The sequence below is a fragment of the Sus scrofa genome, chromosome 14, assembly GCF_054392235.1.
Source record: "Sus scrofa isolate SSC_HxYL_T2T_F1_AM1 chromosome 14, Sscrofa_HxYL_maternal_Yorkshire_Landrace_v2.0, whole genome shotgun sequence".
In the NCBI taxonomy this organism is placed as follows: domain Eukaryota; kingdom Metazoa; phylum Chordata; class Mammalia; order Artiodactyla; family Suidae; genus Sus; species Sus scrofa.
This window is the reverse complement of record NC_139396.1, coordinates 94118709-94137301: the sequence shown is the minus strand read 5'-3', so window position 1 is coordinate 94137301 and position 18593 is coordinate 94118709. Positions and strand designations below refer to the sequence as shown.

The 18593-nt window shown below is 46.3% G+C and overlaps 1 protein-coding gene across 2 annotated transcripts in view; it reads right to left on the bottom strand.

Moving 5' to 3' along the window:
* STOX1 (storkhead box 1) overlaps positions 1-10793 on the bottom strand; it is a 56943-nt gene extending 46150 nt beyond the window's left edge. Inside the window, exon 1 of one of the 2 annotated variants that reach the window (XM_084997091.1) lies at positions 10158-10793. In XM_084997091.1, the coding sequence (XP_084853217.1) occupies positions 10158-10674 (517 nt within the window). In that variant the 5' untranslated portion in view covers positions 10675-10793. The remainder of the gene's footprint in view (positions 1-10157) is intronic. The other variant, XM_001928627.6, reaches the window with a different exon arrangement.
* Between the last annotated feature and the right edge of the window lie 7800 nt (positions 10794-18593).

The window sequence follows — 18593 nt, the reverse complement described above, 5'->3', positions numbered from 1 at the left end:
GAACTCCAATACCTCCGGCTTTGTTTTTCTTTCACAATTGTTTTGGTTACTCAGGGTTGCCATTGAGATCCAAACAGGGAATGTGCTATAGATCACTTGGTAATATGGACATTATAAAATATTAAGTTCTAAAAAATAAAAACATTAGGTTCTCCAATCCATGAACACTACCTTAAATGACCCTTAATCAAATTAATAAAGGCCATACATGAAAAGGCCACAGCTAACATCATAATTAATGGGGAAAACCTGAAAGCTTTTCTGCTAAGATCAGAAACAGAATGCCCACTGTCACCATTCTATTCAGCATAGTCCTGGAAGTCCTAGGTAGAGTAATTAGGCAAGAAAAATAAATAAAATGGAAACAAATTGGAAAGTATAATTATCTCTTTTCGGATAACATGATCATACATGCAGAAAACTGTGAGGACACCATAAAAAACTGTTAGATTGAATCAACAAGTTCAATAAAGTTGCAGGATACAACTGTTGTAGCTCAGCGGTAACTAGCCCAACTACTATCCAAGAGGACGCGGATTTGATCCCTAGCCTCACTCAATAGGTTAAGGATCCAGCAGTGAGCTGTGGTGTAGGCCACCAGCTGCAGCTTGGATTTGACCCCTAGCCTTGGAATTTCCATATGCTGTAGGTATAGCCCTAAAACAAACAAAAAAATCAACATACAAAAATCAGTTGCAGAGTTCCCTGGTATTTCAGCAGGTTAAGGATCCAGCATTGTTACTGCTGTGGCCCAGGAACTTTCAGAGGCTGAGAATGCGGCCAAAAAACCAAACAAAACATCTGCATTTATATACTAACAAGGAACCACCTGAGAAGGGAATTAAGAAAATAATTCCAGAGTTCCTGTCATGGCTCAGTGGTTAACAAACCCTACTAGCATCCATGAGGGCTCAGGTTTGATCCCTGGCCTTGCTCAGTGGGTTAAGGATCCACAGTTGCCATGAGCTGTGGTGTAGGTTGCAGACGTGGCTTGGATCTCACGTTGCTATGGCTGTGACATAGGCCAGCAGCTGTAGCTCCAATTAGACCCCTAGCCTGGGAGCCTCCATATGCTTCGAGTACAGCCCTAAAAAGACAAAAAAAAAAAAAAAAAAAAAGATGTGGTACCTGTATACAATGGAATACTACTTAGCCATAAAAATAAAATAATGCCATTCGCAGCAATACCAATGCAACTAGAGATTATCATACTAAGTGAAGTCAGAAAGAGAAAGACAAATGCCATATGATATCATAAGTGGAATCTAAAATATGGAACAAATAGGTGTTCCTGTTGTGGCTCAGCAGGTTAAGAACCCAACTAGTATCCATGAAGATGCAGGATGGATCTTGGCCCAGCCCAGTGGGTTAAGGATCCGGCATTGCCATGAGCTGCTATGTAGGTTGAAGACATGGCTTGGATCTGGCTTTGCTGTGGCTGTGGCATAGACTGGCAGCAGCAGCTCCTATCCGACACCTAGCCTGGGAACTTCCATATGCCACAGGTGTGACCCTAAAAAAAGAGAAAATAATTCCATTTATATAGTTTCTATCAAAACATAAAATCCTTAGGAATAAATTTAATTAAGAAAGTGAAAAACTTGTACACTGAAAACATTGATGAAAGATAAAAAAGATATAATAATAAATACATGTAAAGACCTCTTGGTCCTTGTACTTTGTACTTTACGAAGTGTTTCCACAGATGGGATCTCATTTGAGCCTGATGCCAACTCTGTGAAGTAGAAAGGGCAAGGAGAACACTCGCTACCTGGCAGCAGCTAGAGGTGTCTTCTCTCATCCCCTCGCTGCCAAATCAAAACAGGAAGCCAAGGATACTCATTAACTCCCAAGATGCTACCTACATACAGACCATCCAGCTTGAAAACAACAGCATGCCCACAAGCCACCCTGCTGTGAGCCCTCTGGCTCTTTCAGACTGAGCCCTTCAGCTGTCCCTGCACAGAATACGGTAAAAGGCAACATCTGGCAGAACAAAGCCAGAAAAACATGGCTGGAAAGGTCCTGGGTAGGAAGGAGGGAGGTGAGAACCGGGGCATGTTCAGAGCAGCTGCTTCTGCCATTTCCCAGGGCTTGGAGTAGACCAAAGGCCTGGTGGGAATCTGATAGCCTCATGGGGCTCATGGGGAGTGTGAGGGCGGGGGAGGTAGCTGGAGAAAAACACCAGAGCCTTCCCGGGAACCCTGCAGGATTTGGCGGTAAAGAGAGAAGCAGACAAGAAACCCAAGCAACACGAGCCGCATCCCAGCCCTGATTCCATTTCCTCTCTGCAAAACGGGCAGAGTTATTCCAGCTTACCACCAAACAGGAGAAAAAGGATAATCAAGTTAGAAAAGACTGGAGATCTGTCTGGGAGAAGGAAGAGCTAAAACAGAGGCATTTGTTTTGGTGACTGAATAAATGTCAATGATCTTGTTATGACCATTAGTTTCTCTATGGTCATGACATTTTATTTATTTATTTATTTATTTATTTATTTTTAGGGCTGCACCTGTGGAATACGGAAGTTCCCAGACTAGGGGTCGAATCAGAGCCACAGCTGCTGGCCTACACCACAGCCACAGCAACACAGGATCCAAGCCACATCTGCGACCTACAACCACAGCACACTACAACGCTGGATCCTGAACCCACAGAGCGAGGCCAGGAATTGAACCCGAGTCCTCACAGATACTAGTCAGGTTCATTACTGCTGAGCCACAATGGGAACTCCCAGTCATAACATTTTAAAAGAGGAAAAGACAGGAATTAACATTCATTAATGAGGTTTGACTCTAATAATGGTGGACAAAATCCTACTAGACCAACCCTCTTGCAAATAACAACCATAAACTTTGGAGAAAATATAAAAACCTTTACTTGAAGGTACTGAAAAGCAACCAAAATCAGGTAGAAATTGAAAGGGTGGTCCACCTGGAAGGAAACGGCAATGGCTAAGTTTCTCATTTTTTATACCTCTTCACCTAGGGGCAGCCCCCATTAGGAGCCAGGTCAGGATTCCTTAAAACCTAGAGAATCTAAGGCCACTATGGAGCAGCTACAAAACATCAAGAAAGGGATACTGGAAAGGACTGAGCCATGGAGGTGGAACCCCAAATTCTGCAGGTAAATTCAACCGGACGCTTTGGCTGAACTATGAACTATGCTGCAGAGGGCACAAGCGGCCTAACTCAAGAGATTTTAGCTGCCATTTACTGCAGGGGAGATAAAAGTTCAGAGATTTGAGCCCAGCCAAATTAACCGCTTGATAAACAAACAGTTCTCTGGTGGCTCAGTGGGTTAAGAATCTAGCATTGTCCTGCTGTGGCTCAGATCACTGTTGTGGTATGCGTTCAATCCCTGGCCCCCAGAACTTCCATATGCCATAGGCATGGACCAAAAAAAAAAAAAAAAAAAAAAAAAAAAAATGAAACTCTACAGATGAACATTACAATCCAGAGTCTCTACAACATATCACTCAGAATGTCAAAGATATGATTCTCACTACTAGACAATACAGAACTAGGGAAATGTGGCTCATGCAAAAGAAAAGACAATGAGACCAATCCTGAGATGGCTAAGATGTTAGAATTATAAGGATTTTAAAAGAAGCTGGTATAACTATGTCGAAAGATTTTTAAAAAACATCCTTGTAATGAACAAACTGGAAATCTCAACAGGAGAAACAAATTATTTAAAAAAATAACCAAATAATTTGGAGTGGATAAGCAATGGGATCCTGCTCAGTGGGTTAAGGATTCGGCATTGCCGTGAGCTGTGGTGTAGGTCACAGACGTGGCTTGGATCTCGAGTTGCTGTGGCTGTGGTGTAGGCTGGTGGCTACAGCTCCGATTGAACCCCTAGCCTGGGAACCTCCATATGCTGCAGGTGCAGCCCTAAAAAGACAAAAAGACCAAAAAAATAAATAAATAAAAGTAAACAGATAAACTGTGGTATATTAATAAAATGAAATGAATTGGAGCTACAGCAATGAAAAGGAATAAATGGTAATGCAACAGCGATGAATCTCAGGAACATGAAGCTGAGTGAAAGAATCCTCACCCCAAAAAAGTACTTAGTATATGATTCCATTTACATGAAGCTCTTGAACAAGCAAAATTAATTTATCGTTTAAAAAGTCAGAATAGCAGTTATTTTTGAGGGTGGGGCAGAGCTGACTGGGATGGGGCAAGATAGAATGTTCTAGGGTAATGGGAATCTTCTAAATCCTTTTAGGAATTTGGGTTACACGTATGTATATTATTTGAAAAATGCATCAAATACCACACTTATGATTCGTGCGTTTCACTACATGTAAATTTCACCTTAAAAATTCCATTAGTTCCTGAGAGAACCGTAATTCAAAGAGATGTATGCACCCCAATGTTCACTGCAGCACTATTTACAACAGCCAAGACTCAGAAGCAACCTAAATATCCATCCACAGAAGAACAGATAAAGGGAGTTCCCGTCATGGCTCAGTGAAGACGAATCCGACTAGTATCCATGAGGATGCAGGTTCGATCCCTGGCCTCCATCAGTGGGTTAAGGATCTGGCATTGCTGTGAGGTGTGGTGTAGGTTGCAGACATGGCTCAGATCTTTCGTTGCTGTGGCTGTGGTGTAGATCGGCAGCTGCAACTCTGATTCAACCCCTAGCCTGGGAACTTCCATATTCCTTGAGTGTGGCCCTAAAAAAAACAGAAAAAAAAGGAAGAATGGATAAAGAAGATGTGGTACATATATATACAATGGAATATTACTCAGCCATTAAAAAGAATGAAACAATGCCATTTGCAGCAACATGGATGGACCTAGAGATTATCATACTAAGTGAATTAGTTGAAGACAAACATCATATGATATCACTTATATGTAGAATCTTAAAAAAGGATATGAATGAACTTATTTGCAGAACAGAAACAGACTCAGACTTTGAAAAACTTATGGTTACCAAAGGGTATAGGTGGTGGGGGAGGGGAGGGACTGGGGCTTTAGGACTGGCATATGAGATATATGGAATGGCATATGAGATATATGGAATGTATATCTCATATTGGCATATGAAATATACAGACCTGCTGTATAACACTGGGAACTCTACCTAATATTCTGTGATAATCTATACGGGAAAAGAATCTGCAAGAGAATGGATGTGTGTACACGTAGAACTGAATCACGCTGCTGAACAGCAGAAATGATCACAACATTGTAAACCAACTATACGTCAATAAAATTTTAAAAAATGAAATAAAAAATACCCTTAGCTACTAAACTCCACAAGATGCCCTACTGCCAACTCATGCCAGGACTTGAGAGAAACAAGGCAGAACAGGAGTTGGACCATTCCCTCTCCTCACCATCTCTACACGCTTCCTCCAGCCATTCCCCAAATCAGATGAGGATAAGTCAGAATATTTCAGATGTCTGCCCAACCCTTGTACCTTCCAGCACCAGGCACCCCTGAGTTGTTCTTCTCCCAAACAGATCCCAGAATAGATTCTGAAATGTACACCTAGCATACATTAGTGACTGGTCCCTACTCTTCTTGGGCACTTCTAAATCTTACCTTGATACCTCTTAGAGATGTTTCAGGGAGCAGACAGGAAGACATGGGGAGCAGTGGGAAGGCCTTCCCCTCCCCTCCCCTTCACCAGCCTGACCTGCCTGATTTTCAGTACCCACCAAAGCACACACCAGGGAACTCTTGCCCAACTAAGAGCCCAAGGTAGCTCTTGCAGTGTCCCCACATGTCACTATGGGATGGAGAAGAGTGTGTGTGGACCAGCTGGCTTCCAGCACAGAGCCTCCCACTCAGCTATCCCCTCTTGAGGTGGATATGAAATAAACAGGCTGAATCTCTTTTCTCCCCGAGCACACACAACTCTGAATAAAAGGTACATTAAAACATAGGAAAAAAAAAAAAAAAAACTACAGCAGGACCTAGCATACGAATACAATAATGAAGCAAGCATTTTGAAAAGGTCACAGGTTTTTTTTTTTGTTTTTTTTTTTTTGTCTTTTTGCCATTTCTAGGGCCACTCCCACAGCATATGGAGGTTCCCAGGCTAGGGGTCGAATCGGAGCTGTAGCCACAGGCCTACGCCAGAGCCACAGCAACGTGGGATCCGAGCGGCGTCTGCAACCTACACCACAGCTCACGGCAACACCGGATCGTTAACCCACTGAGCAAGGGCAGGGACCGAACCCGCAACCTCATGGTTCCTAGTCGGATTCATTAACCACTGTGCCACGACGGGAACTCCAGGTATTTTTGTTTTTACTTTCATTCAATGAAAAAAGATGAAAGGCCAAGCTTGGGGTGAATTAGTAGGGTTACCTCGGCCATAAATTTCAGGGAACAAATGTGTTTGGCCAAGTGGCCTTCCTTCCCTCACCCTGGGAGGCTTTCAACTCCCCAGTGGGTGTAGTCTCAGAGCAAGAACGGATCAACCCAAACAAATACAGGTGTCCCCGCCCCTACCACCTGCAGTGGCTCAGCCTGGGAATCAGGGGACTGCCTCCAGCTGCCAGAGCTTACAGCCCTTTCGTTTGTTAATGTTGTTTGCTAATTAAAAACAAACAAACAAAAAACAGAAAACACTAGAAGGCGAGAGCACAAAAGAAGTGTTAGCTCCAGTTATCCTCTGTCCCCGTTTTTAGGGAAATGCTGGTAGCCTGGAAACTACTTTTCTTAGCAGAGAACAGCTGGGGTAGAAAAAGTGAAGAAGCAAAGAAACAGCAACAACAACATGGAGAAAACATAAACTCCTGCAGGTCTGAAATTCAGGCCTGTCACTCCTGTCTGCTTGGCCAGTGCATTCCTTCCTCGTATCTTCCGATGCCTCCATGAGCCCCAGGTCCAGAAGCCCAGGAGAAGACCCTGTGGAGCACAGTGGGTTTACAAAGCAGATGGCCATCCCTCTTCCCCTCCCTGTATTTTGTCTGAGTTGCCAGATACGCTCTGTGTCCAAGTGCTCTTACGTAGGAGTACATGAGCCTTTAAAACCAAAAACAACTACAGTAAAGAGACCAAATGCATCTGACCAAATTGATTCTTTGTCCCCCCCCCCCCTTTTTAAATAGCATTTTACCCTTTCCCACACAGAAACAGCAAGAATGGAGTGAAAACCTTCTACAGAGTAAAGCTGTGCTTCCCTCGCCTTCCTGGAAGCCCAATTTTCCTTCCGGAAGCCAATACTCCCAGATTCAGGAAAGCAAACGGACTGAAACTTGCATTTCTTTGGGAGAAGTCAGCTCCTCTTGCCCTCACCACCTTCTGGGACTCTTGAGAAGGCCCAGAGCTACCTTGACACTTCCTCACCTTTGATCTGACCCAGAGACTCTCAAGTTAGACTAGTAATTATCAACTCTATTCAAAACAAATCTCCCTGCCTATGTGCACCTACTTATCAGCATCAAATAAGACCTTTCCCTGGAGTCCAGGGAAATGAATCTGACTAGCATCCTTGAGGACACAGGTTAGATCCCTGGCCTCTCTCAGTGGGTTAAGGATCTGGCCTTGCTGTGGCTGTGGCTGTGGCATAGGCCAGTGGCTACAGCTCCAATTTGACCCCTAGCCTGGGAACCTCCATGTGCCATGAGTGTGGCCCTAAAAAGATGCACGCACACACACACACAAGACCTTTCCCTATTTTTCTCCTCAAAATGTCCTAATAGGTGGTTGTATACAAATTATGGCTAAATGTCCAAATTCCTTTTTTTTTTTTTTTTTGGCTGCCCCCACAGCATGCAGAAGTGACCGGGCCAGGGAATGAACCAGTGGGCCACAGCAGTGACCCAAGCCACAGTAGAATACAGTGTCCATCACATTCTGAATTGTGCAATGAGGCAGCACTACTAGTAGGTGGAGAATCAGAGAACCTAGCAACATGTTCACTTTGTCCACTTCATCTTTCAGATGGCAGCCAACAGGACCAACTTAGGAACTAGTATTCACCACAAGGTAGCGGCATCGCAGCTGCCTCTGGCTTAGCACAAACCCACTCTATTTCACCCTCAGGTCTAGACCCCAACTTCATCCACTCCCTCTCTGCCGTATACTCTATGCTCACCCTTTGAAAGCGGGTGGGGAGCCAGAGGATGCAACTGCTAATTCAAACCAGAAAATCCGAGGTCACAGAAATGAAAAGAATATTTCATCCGGCCTGTCTGAAAGACCCCTTCTCCTTCAAGAATTTGGCTTTGCTACTTGGTCCACTGCTATCAAAGCCAGAAATGGATTTTCTTCACTCATTCCTGCAGGTCAAAGGAGATGAAACAGGTGTAGGTGGCTTTGCAAATGGGCTCTTCTTTTGCTCTTAAGGGAAGGAAAAATGGGGGTGGGTAGATGTAACACACAGAATTGGACGCATGGAGGGAAGAAGCCAAGGTTTGACCTCACTGGCCTCGGATGTGGACACATCGTTTCTGAGCAGATGATGCGCAACATGGAGTGCCTCATACTCCTTACCCCTGGGGACTACAATAAATGTTTTCTATTTACTGCTCCTCTCCTCAAACAGACGAGGAGGAGGATTTATGGACTAAGACAGAGAAGGGTTCTTTGGTAGGAGTCAAAATTTAGGGCTGGAACAACTGGTGACTTGTCAACAGCACACCATCAAATGGTCCTCACAACTCCACATAAATGCAGACACAACCAGGCTGTTCCAGGGAGGTGACGCCCACCTGAGTGTAGTGGTGGGTGACAGAGACCACTCAGCGGTGTAATGGTTTAACTTCTCAAATGAGACGCTGTTTCACTCAAGCAAAAACCTTCTGTCTGTCTCCTAACAAACGGGCTCTCTGAAAAGACTGGAAAGGAGGAATTCTATTTAGCTAATGGGATGAGATCGGTCCAGAGTGCCACTTGCTATTTATTGATTTATTTATTTTTGCTTTTTAGGGCCACATCTGAGGCACATGGAAGTTTCTCAAGCTAGGGGTCCAATGGGAGCTGTAGCCACCGGCCTACACCACAGCCACAGCAACACAGGATCCCAGCCGCATCTGAGGCCTACACCACAGCTCACAGCAACACCAGATCCTTAACCCACTAAGCGAGGCCAGGGATTGAACCTGAAACCTCATGGTTCCTAGTTGGATGTTTCTGCTGTGCCACGAGGGGAAATCTTAGTTATTTCTTTTTCCCTAGCAGTTAATGACCCCAAAACTTCCCCTACGCCCTTGAACCAAGACCACCACACCACACAGAACAGCACGGTATGAAAACCACGGCCCGTTGTCCACTCCAAGTCTACAATTAAAAAAAAAAAAAAAAAAAAAAAGGCAGCAGCCAATTCACAATGGGTAGATTCTGGCCAGCCCCTAGTGTACCCTTCCTAAGCGCCCCCCTGGAGCCGAGATAGAGCCCCTGTCTCCTGACTCCACAGGCCTCAAACCTCTCTCCTTTGGAGTTCCCGTCGTGGCGCAGTGGTTAACGAATCCGACTAGGAACCATGAGGTTGCGGGTTCGGTCCCTGCCCTTGCTCAGTGGGTTAATGATCCGGCGTTGCCGTGAGCTGTGGTGTAGGTTGCAGACGTGGCTCGGATCCCGCGTTGCTGTGGCCCTGGTGTAGGCCAGCGGCTACAGCTCCAATTCGACCCCTAGCCTGGGAACCTCCATATGCCGTGGGAAGCGGCCCTTGAAAAGGCGAAAGGACAAAAAATAAATAAATAAATAATAAAAAACAAAACAAAACAAAAACCTCTCTCCTTAGACATCACTTTTCCAAGTAGAAAGTTCTTCCGAACAGAAACCTGTGCACTCCACTGGCAGAAAGAGTTCCCGTCGTTGTGCAGTGGTTCCCGTCGTTGTGCAGTGGTTAACGAATCCGACTAGGAACCATGAGGTTGCGGGTTCAATCCCTGCCCTTGCTCAGTGGGTTAACCATCCAGCGTTGCCGTGAGCTGTGGTGTAGGTCGCAGACGCTGCTCGGATCCCGCGTTGCTGTGGCTCTGGCGTAGGCTGGCAGCTACAGCTCCGATTGGACCCCTAGCCTGGGAACCTCCATATGCCGCGGGAGCGCCCCAAGAAATGGCAAAAAGACCAAAAAAAAAAAAAAAAAAAAAAAAAAGACAACAAAAAACAAACAAAACAAAAAAGAGCTGAATGGAGACATCCTGCAGATGGCCCAGGGCAGTTCCCAGACATACCTTGCGGGCCCGAAGTTTGTGTCCCAACAGGAGGGAAAGTCTTAGGAAGTAGCCCTTCAATCTGTCCTCCCAACCCCTCACCCCCACCACCCTCACAGCCGGATCCCGCTCCCTGAAGTGGACCCCTCGGCTGCACGCGCCCCCGCGGCCATGGCTCTATCCCCGCAACTCGCGCGGGGGGCCCTCCCCTCCGGGCCCCGCACTCACCCACCGCCCGGATGCGGAAGCCGCGTGGCGGGCGCAGCGCCCGGCGGCACCAGGCTTCGCGAAGCACCTGCAGGCTGGCGGGAGGCGCGTGCACCAGCAGCACCCCGCGCCTCAGCCAGCCCTGGAAGGCCAGCCGCGAGGCGGCGCGCGCCAGCCGCAAGTTCCAGAAGCAGCGCGCGTTGGCGCGCCGAAAGGCGCGGAATACTGAGCGGCCGCCCGGCTCCTCCGCGCCCCCCGCAGCCTCTTGCGCCTCCAGCCTGCAAAGCACCAGGGCCAGCGAACCCGGCGTCAGTTGCACCGGCCCGGCCATGCTGCCTCGGCGGCCGGGGCCCGCAGCCTAGCGCACTGCTACGCGCCGCAGCGGCCGGCGGGAGGGATCGGCTTACTGCGTAAGGCGGCTGCTGCCGGGGGAACCGGGCTCCAGGGGGCGGGGTCGAGGTGCGCGGCTGGCCGGGGGTGGGGCGGGACGCGCGGCCTGGGGACGGCCACTGCTCTCATCCGCGAATCGCCCAGTAGGGTTTCCAGGTGCTGAGTTCCCAGGTGGTTCTCCACACCCCAGCCAGAGCTCTGCCCGCGCAGTACCCACTCCTCCAGCTCTCCGCAGCGCGGAACTTTTCGTCCCCGTGAAAGGCCCGCACCGGGTTTTTTCCAAGCCCAAGGCGTGCGGAGCTGCCTCCAACTGTGGTGCGAGGGTCATGGCCAGAGTTCCTTAGAGCCGAGAGGACAGAGATGGCCGCTGTCGCATTGGCTTTGGGATCTCCCCCAGTAAAAGAGGCCTCGAGGGACAGACTCGCTCTGATCGAGGCTGGGAGTCAAGAGACCCAAGTTTGAGTCTCCGTCTGCTTCTGTTCAGTTTACACATATTACTTCCTCTCTCCAATCTGAGTTTACTGCCTTGTAAAATGAGTTGGGACCTTTTCCATAATTTTCTGGGGTTCTAGGGTCTGATCCCGCTCCTGGGATGTCCCATAGATTGAACGTGGTAAGGGGCAGAAAGTCATCCAAAGGCGCAACCCGGATTGGCTGACGAGGCGCCGTGGTGAAATCCTGCGATTCAGCCCTGGGTTGGGTTGGATATTCCGAAAGGAATCCCCAGGAGTGAAGGGAGAGGAACTTGTGACCTGTCACAATCAGACTCTAGCCAACGCCTCTGAACAACGAGGGGGCAATTCAGATGCTGAAGAACAGAAAGGCTAGAGCCCTGAGCGTGGCAATGGGTGGGAGCTCCTCCAGGAAAGAACAGGGAAAGGAGAGGAATGGAAATACAATCAGCACAATAAGGGAGCAAAGGTGCTTGGCAAGACCTGGGCAATCATTCCAGATTCCGAATCTCTCAGTTAATCAGCCGTCAATAACAACTGCAATAATTTGAGATCTGTACCCTGCCCCTGGTGGATCATTATCACGGTTAATGATAGGTGATGTTGTTAATAACCATCGCTCACACTTATTTTTTTTTATTTTTTTTTTTTTGGTTTTGTCTTTTTGCCATTTCTTGGGCCGCTCCCGCGGCATATGGAGGTTCCCCGGCTAGGGGTCTAATCGGAGCTGTAGCCACTGGCCTACGCCAGAGCCACAGCAACGTGGGATCTGAGCCACATTTGTGACCTACGCCACAGCTCACGGCAACGCCGGATACTTAACCCACTGAGCAAGGGCAGGGATCGAACCCACAACCTCATGGTTCCTAGTCGGATTCGTTAACCACTGCGCCAGGACAGGAACTCCTTTTTTTTTTTTTTTTTTTTTTTTTTTTTTGTTTTGGCTCACACTTATTGAACACCATATGGGGGGGCTTAATTGCACAGCTCAGTGTTAGCTACTATTAGTATCTCTATTTTTATTTTATTTTGCAGATGAAGAAACTGAAGTGAGATTAGATTGAGAAGTATTTCCCATGTAAATCAACTAAAATAAAATGAAAGAAATTTTTAAGTATTTCCTGGTTACACAGATGGTAAGGAATGGAGTCAGACAAATGCCAAAGCAGGGTTCTCTATGACAAATAAGTCTGACACAAGATTCAATTCAAGTAAGTATGCAAACCTGAGACAACCCTCTCACATCTGAATTCTGGGATATGGGTGGATGAATGGATAGACGGATAAATATAGCAGAGAGGCCAAATGAATTAAATGTTCCCCTCTGTATGGCCTATATAGGGAGAGCCAAACTCCCCCTATCATGATGGATTTCTCTCCATCATGGCACTTGCCTTGCAGAATCAAGGATGACTTTCCTGCATTCCCCAACCAGAGGAACTATGATTTTTATCCCCACATCTCTAGCAGCTACTGCAGCATCTTTTCCATAATAATCATGATGATAATTCTCACTTATTCTCAGCTCACTCTGCACCTAGAACTATATATATATGTGTGTATATATTTGTTCTTTTGTCTCTTTGGGGCTGCAACTGCAGCATATGGAGATTCTCAGGGCAGGGGTTGAATAGGGGCTTACAGCTGCTGGCCTACACCACAGCTCACAGCAATGCTGGATCCTTAACCCATTGAGCAAGGCCAAGGATCAAACCCGCATCCTCACAGATACTAGTCCGGATTGTTAACCAGTGAGCCACTAGGGAACTCCTAGAACTATATTAAGAGTTCTACATGTGTGGTCTAATTTTATCCTCAAATTAACTGTCTGAAAAGGGTAATATTATTGAGGCCCATCTTCCACAAGAAAAAATCTCTTTTGAGGCAGCATACTCATGGGGACAGAGTTAATAGATGGTAAAACAGAGAGCCCACACACCTGGCTAGAGGGAGGGAGAGCCATCATAGGACCTGTGGCCAGGTATGAAAAATCCTGATCTTAATTCTCTGTCCCAAGAACCTGAACTGGAAATACACCATCAGGCCCTTCCTAGCAGGGTTTGTCCTGCAAGGATGCTAGCAGGTAGACCCATGGCCTGAAATTATGAGGTAGAACTGTCTTAACCTGTGACAACTTTGTTCAGATGTTCAAAATTTCCTTGATTTTATTTAAGCTAGTCCAATTCACAAAAGAAAGGAGAAAGAATTTTTTTAATTTCAACTATAGTCAACAAGTCATGGAGTTCCTGTTGTGGGGCAGAGGAAACAATCCGACTAGGAACCATGAGGTTGTAGGTTCAGTCCCTGGCCTCACTCAGTGGGTTAAGGATCCGGCGTTGCCATGAGCTGTGGTGTAGGTCGCAGAAGCGGCTCGGGTCTGGTGTTGCTGTGGCTCTGGCGTAGGCTGGCAGCAACAGCTCTGATTAGACCCCTAGCCTGGGAACCTCCATATGCCACAGGTGCGGCCCTTAAAAAAAAAAAAGTCACTTTTTTTCCCAAAGGTTCAACTACCATCCAAATATTTCCAAACTCTTACAAAATAGAACATATCTTAAAAGTTACATGGAAAACTGTAGGCCTCCAACTGGAATGGCCTGTATTATTCAGGAAAACTAGAGAACGAACTTCTCTAGGACATTCCATCTTTGGGATCTCTGCAGATGAGACACAAACAGTTTAGAATTCCTATTTTTTTATTCTCCACTTAAAGAGGCACAGAGTAGTCAAATTAAAAACTACAGTCTCAAGAAAGAGGGGGTTTTTTTTGTTCGTTTTTTGCTCTTTTTTTTTTTTTTTTTTTTTTTTTTTGTCTTTTTGCCTTTTCTGGGGCTGCTCCTGCAGCATACGGAAGTTCCCAGGCTAGGGGTCTAATTGGAGCTGCAGCTGCCAGTCTACACCATAGCCATAGCAACGTGGGATCCGAGCTGCATCTGCGACCTACACCACAGCTCACGGCAATGCCAGATCCTTAACCCACTGAGCGAGGCCAGGGATTGAAACCGCAACCTCATGGTTCCTAGTCGGATTCGCTAACCACTGAGCCTCGACTGGAACTCCAAGATGGAGGTTTTTTATTTTTGTTTTGTTTTGTTTTTCCCACACCCATGGCATGTGGAAGTTCCCAGGCCAGGGACCAAACCCATTCTTCAGTAGCAGCCTGTGCTGCCGCTGAGGCAACACCACACCCTTAACCAGCTGTACCTCGTGGCAATTTCCAGGATTTTTTTTTTAATTATTTATTTTCAGTGGACTCTTTGCCTGGGAAAGGACAAAGTAATTCTAACGCTATGTACAAATCCAAACAGCATGCTGTGAAGTCATTAAAAACATCGAGATAGTAGTTCCCGTTGTGGCTTAGCAGGTTAAGAACCTGACCACTATCCATGAGGATGCAGGTTTGATCCCTGGCCTCGCTCAGTGTGTTAAGGATCCAGCATTTTGCTGTGGCTGTGGCATAGGCCAGTGGCTGCACCTCTGATTCAACTCCTAGCCCGGGAACTTCCATATGCCGCAGGTGCAGCCCTAAAAAGACATACGAACACACAAAAAAAGATTGAGACGAAACTTTCTGTACTAAAACAAGACAATATCCCAGATATATATTTTAAGTAAAAAAGAAAACTACATAGTAAGGCTAGAATAAGGTAGGGAGGAAGGAAGGGAGGAAGGAAGGGAGATAATAGGCACATATATTCACAAGTGCCTGGAAAATCTGGAAGGGTACGTAAGATGCTGGTGATAACAGAGGTTACCTCCAGAGAGAGGAACAAAGGACAGGGTAGAAGGGAGGCTTATTTTTCACTGTGTTTACTATGTGCAAATATTTGTTCAAAAATGTCTATCAGGACATCAAGAGATTAGCTCTAGTCATTTTGAGACATAGGATAGCTCTGTAGTTTATTTCCTCCAGAGTAAATAATTGCCAACAATTTATTTCAATTTTCTCCTCTCCTATTTCCAGATGATCCCTCTCTTGTTCACCTTATCAGGTCTGAAATTCCTACGCAGACAATCTCAACTTAGAAAAGACTGTCTCCAAAGTCACTGTTAAGAGCACATGTATGGTTTCTCCCATTATTACATTTTTGTGAAGATTTCTTTAGTTCATCCAATTTGCCGTTGACTCCAAAATTGCAGTGGCCTTTCATGGGACAAGACACAGGAACTGTAAGGAGCTTTTGGACTTCAAGACCACTGAGAAAGGAGTTCCCATTGTAGCTCAGGAGTAATGAACCCAGCTAGTACCCATAAGGATGCAGGTTCGATCCCTGGCCTCACTCAGTGGGTTAAGGATCCGGCACTGCTGAGAGCTGTGATATAAGTTGCAGGCAAGGCTCATATCCCAAGTTGCTGTGGCTAGGGTATAGGCCTGCAGCTGCAGCTCCCAATTCGACCCCTAGCCTAGGAACTTCATATGCCACAGGTGCAGCCCTAAAAAGAAAAAAAAAAAAGACCACTGAGAAAGATTAAGATGGCTTGTCCTAGAGACAAGGGAACGGGAAGCTGGTGCCTTCGACTGAATTGAGGGAGGGTCACGACTGGCAGATACCTCTCCCAAGAGATCCCCCATATGGAGAGAAACTTGCAGATACTTTTGGAGTCTAAACTCCAAAGCATCAGCCTTGAGAACAGAAGAGGCAACAGAAGACCATTGTGGGGCCCTCTCTGAACCCACACAGAGCTTGTGAACTTGGTGGTCAGTGGACGTGGAGGAGCAGCCCTTGACTGTGTGGCAGAGGGTACCAAGGTAACTGTAATGGGCACCCCGAGAAAAAAGACCAGGCCCCTTTTCCCCATTTTCTGGGTATCGCGTAAACCCCCAAGGTTTTTTTGTTTTGTTTTGTTTTTGGCAATTCCAAGGAGTGGACTTCTCAAAACACGGTGAGACTTTTTTGGCCAACTCTGGCAAATGGAACTTGGAGTTTGACTTTATTTCATTTAGAAAACTGGAACTGAAGGGGGGAAATTCATTCTTGCCACACTGTAATTGCTGGGGAAGATACACTGGATGATGTGATGCTCTCATCTGGCTGGCACCTGTCCTAAAGAGAGCATTCAGTGCCCTTCACACCCAGTCTCCAGCCTGTCTTTCCAGCTTTCTCTCCATTTCCAGCCTTCCTTTCTTCCTCCAGTCCACACCAAGGATCTTATGCTTCCGCTCTTCAAAATTATGCATCTTCCCAAACACGCCCCCACATCTTTGTTCACACTGTTCCCTCTGCCTAGTTCTTTCCCCTTTCCACTAGGCGGTATCCTACAAAGGCCAGCTCGTAAAACCTGTGACACATCCAGGAAGATTCAATCTGTTCTTGGAACACATCGTTAACCCTCTTATACATGTGTTAAAGGCTATAATACTTAGTTACCTGTCTCATCAGGCAACCTGCGATTCCTTGAGGGCCAGGCTCCTACATGATTCATCTCTCTAAGCCAGCGTGTAGCCCAGTACCTGGGTCAGAGATTCGTTCTGTCGGAATCAAATCTAATTTTATGAGTGCTTGGTCCAGGATAACCCTGCTTTTCTTGCTTCTTGCTAACCTGGTGTCACCATACACACATGCATCTCTGGGCATCAATGCTCAGGGCGAAGCCTCAAGGAACAGGCACACAGGCTTCACACACCCAGGCATCTGGAGGTCAGTGGTGTCTCTGGCGTCTAAGACACACGTTGGATGCAGCAGGTTAAAGATCCCTTTTATCACTACAATGGCTTGGGTCACTGCTATGGTTTGATCCCTGGCCCGGCAACTTCCGTATGTCATCTTCGTGGCCAAAAAAAAAAGAAAGAAAATCAAGACTTGACACTCAGGCTGATTTAGAAAGCATTTCATATCTGGTTTCTCTTTATTATGACCATTTGTGCTTCTACAGCGTATTTCTTACATTTATCAGAAAAAAACGAAAGGCGAAACAATAACAACAACCAAACAATAACAACAACAAGGCCCTGGAGACTGTTTCTATTTCTCAAAGGGAAATGTGAGTCTTTCCTAAGCAACTGTGTTTATTTAAAGGACAGAGAAAAGGAGGTGGGGGCAGGGAAAGGACTTTTAATGTCATTTCTTCTTGTCTGAGGTTTTGGGGGTGGGTTTTGTTTTCTTTTTCTTTTTTTGGTTTTTGTCTTTTTTTTTTTTTTTTTTTTTTTTGGACTGCACCCACAGGATATGGAAGTTCCCAGGCTAAATGTCGAACTGGAGCTGTAGCTGCTGGCCTCCGACACAGCCACAGCAACACTGGATCAGAGCGTCATCTGTGACCTATGCCACAGGTCATGGGCAACACCAGATCCTTAAACCACTGATCAAGGCCAGGGATTGAACCCCCATCCTCATGGATCCTGCTTGGGATTGTTAACTGCTGAGCCACGCTGGGAACTCCTATTTTTCTTTTTCTTTTTTTTTTTTTTATAATGTCATTTCTTTTTTAAGAAAAAACATTACCGTCTTTATTCTAGTTGCCTAACATAGAGATTGGACCACAGTAGCTTTATCTGTAAAATGCGAGTAAAAATAATTGGCTGACCTGAAGGATTTCTTAGGGCCCCTCCAACTTCATAATTCTACAGCTCAGCTTTCACGCCCAGTAGCAGGAACCCTAATGCGGTTTCAATAATCATTGAGGAGTTCCCGTCGTGGCGCAGTGGTTAACGAATCCGACTAGGAACCATGAGGTTGCGGGTTCAGTCCCTGCCCTTGCTCAGTGGGTTAATGATCCGGCGTTGCCGTGAGCTGTGGTGTAGGTTGCAGACGCGGCTCGGATCCCGCGTTGCTGTGGCTCTGGCGTAGGCCGGTGGCTACAGCTCCGATTCAACCCCTAGCCTGGGAACCTCCATATGCTGCGGGAGCGGCCCAAGAAATAGCAACAACAACAACAAAAGACAAAAAAGACAAAAAAAAATAAAATAAAATAAAAATAATCATTGAACCCAGTGAGGTCCTAACGGATGCAAAAATCAGAGCCTGAGAGCCAGATAGCTCCAAAGCGGATTCCGATTTTTCTTTAAACATATCGCTTTATCTTCTCAATGGCAAGAGGCCAAAAAAAGAAATAAATATTGGAGGGGAAATCTCCTTAGCTTAGAACACTAAAGGGCTTGGGATATCAAAAAAACCCATGATTCTGATGTGAGAAAGGATGTAAAAAATTATTCTGACACTTGTTAAAATGGTAAGAAAGAGTTTGTTCAAGAATATTGTGGCCTAGGAGTTCCTGTCGTAGCGCAGTGGTTAACGAATCCGACTAGGAACCATGAGGTTGCGGGCTCAATCCCTGGCCTTGCTCAGTGGGTTAAGGATCTGCTGTTGCCGTGAGCTGTGGTGTAGGTCGCAGACGCTGCTCGGATCCCGCGTTGCTGTGGCTCTGGCGTAGGACAGTGGCTACAGCTCCAATTGGACCCCTAGCCTGGGAA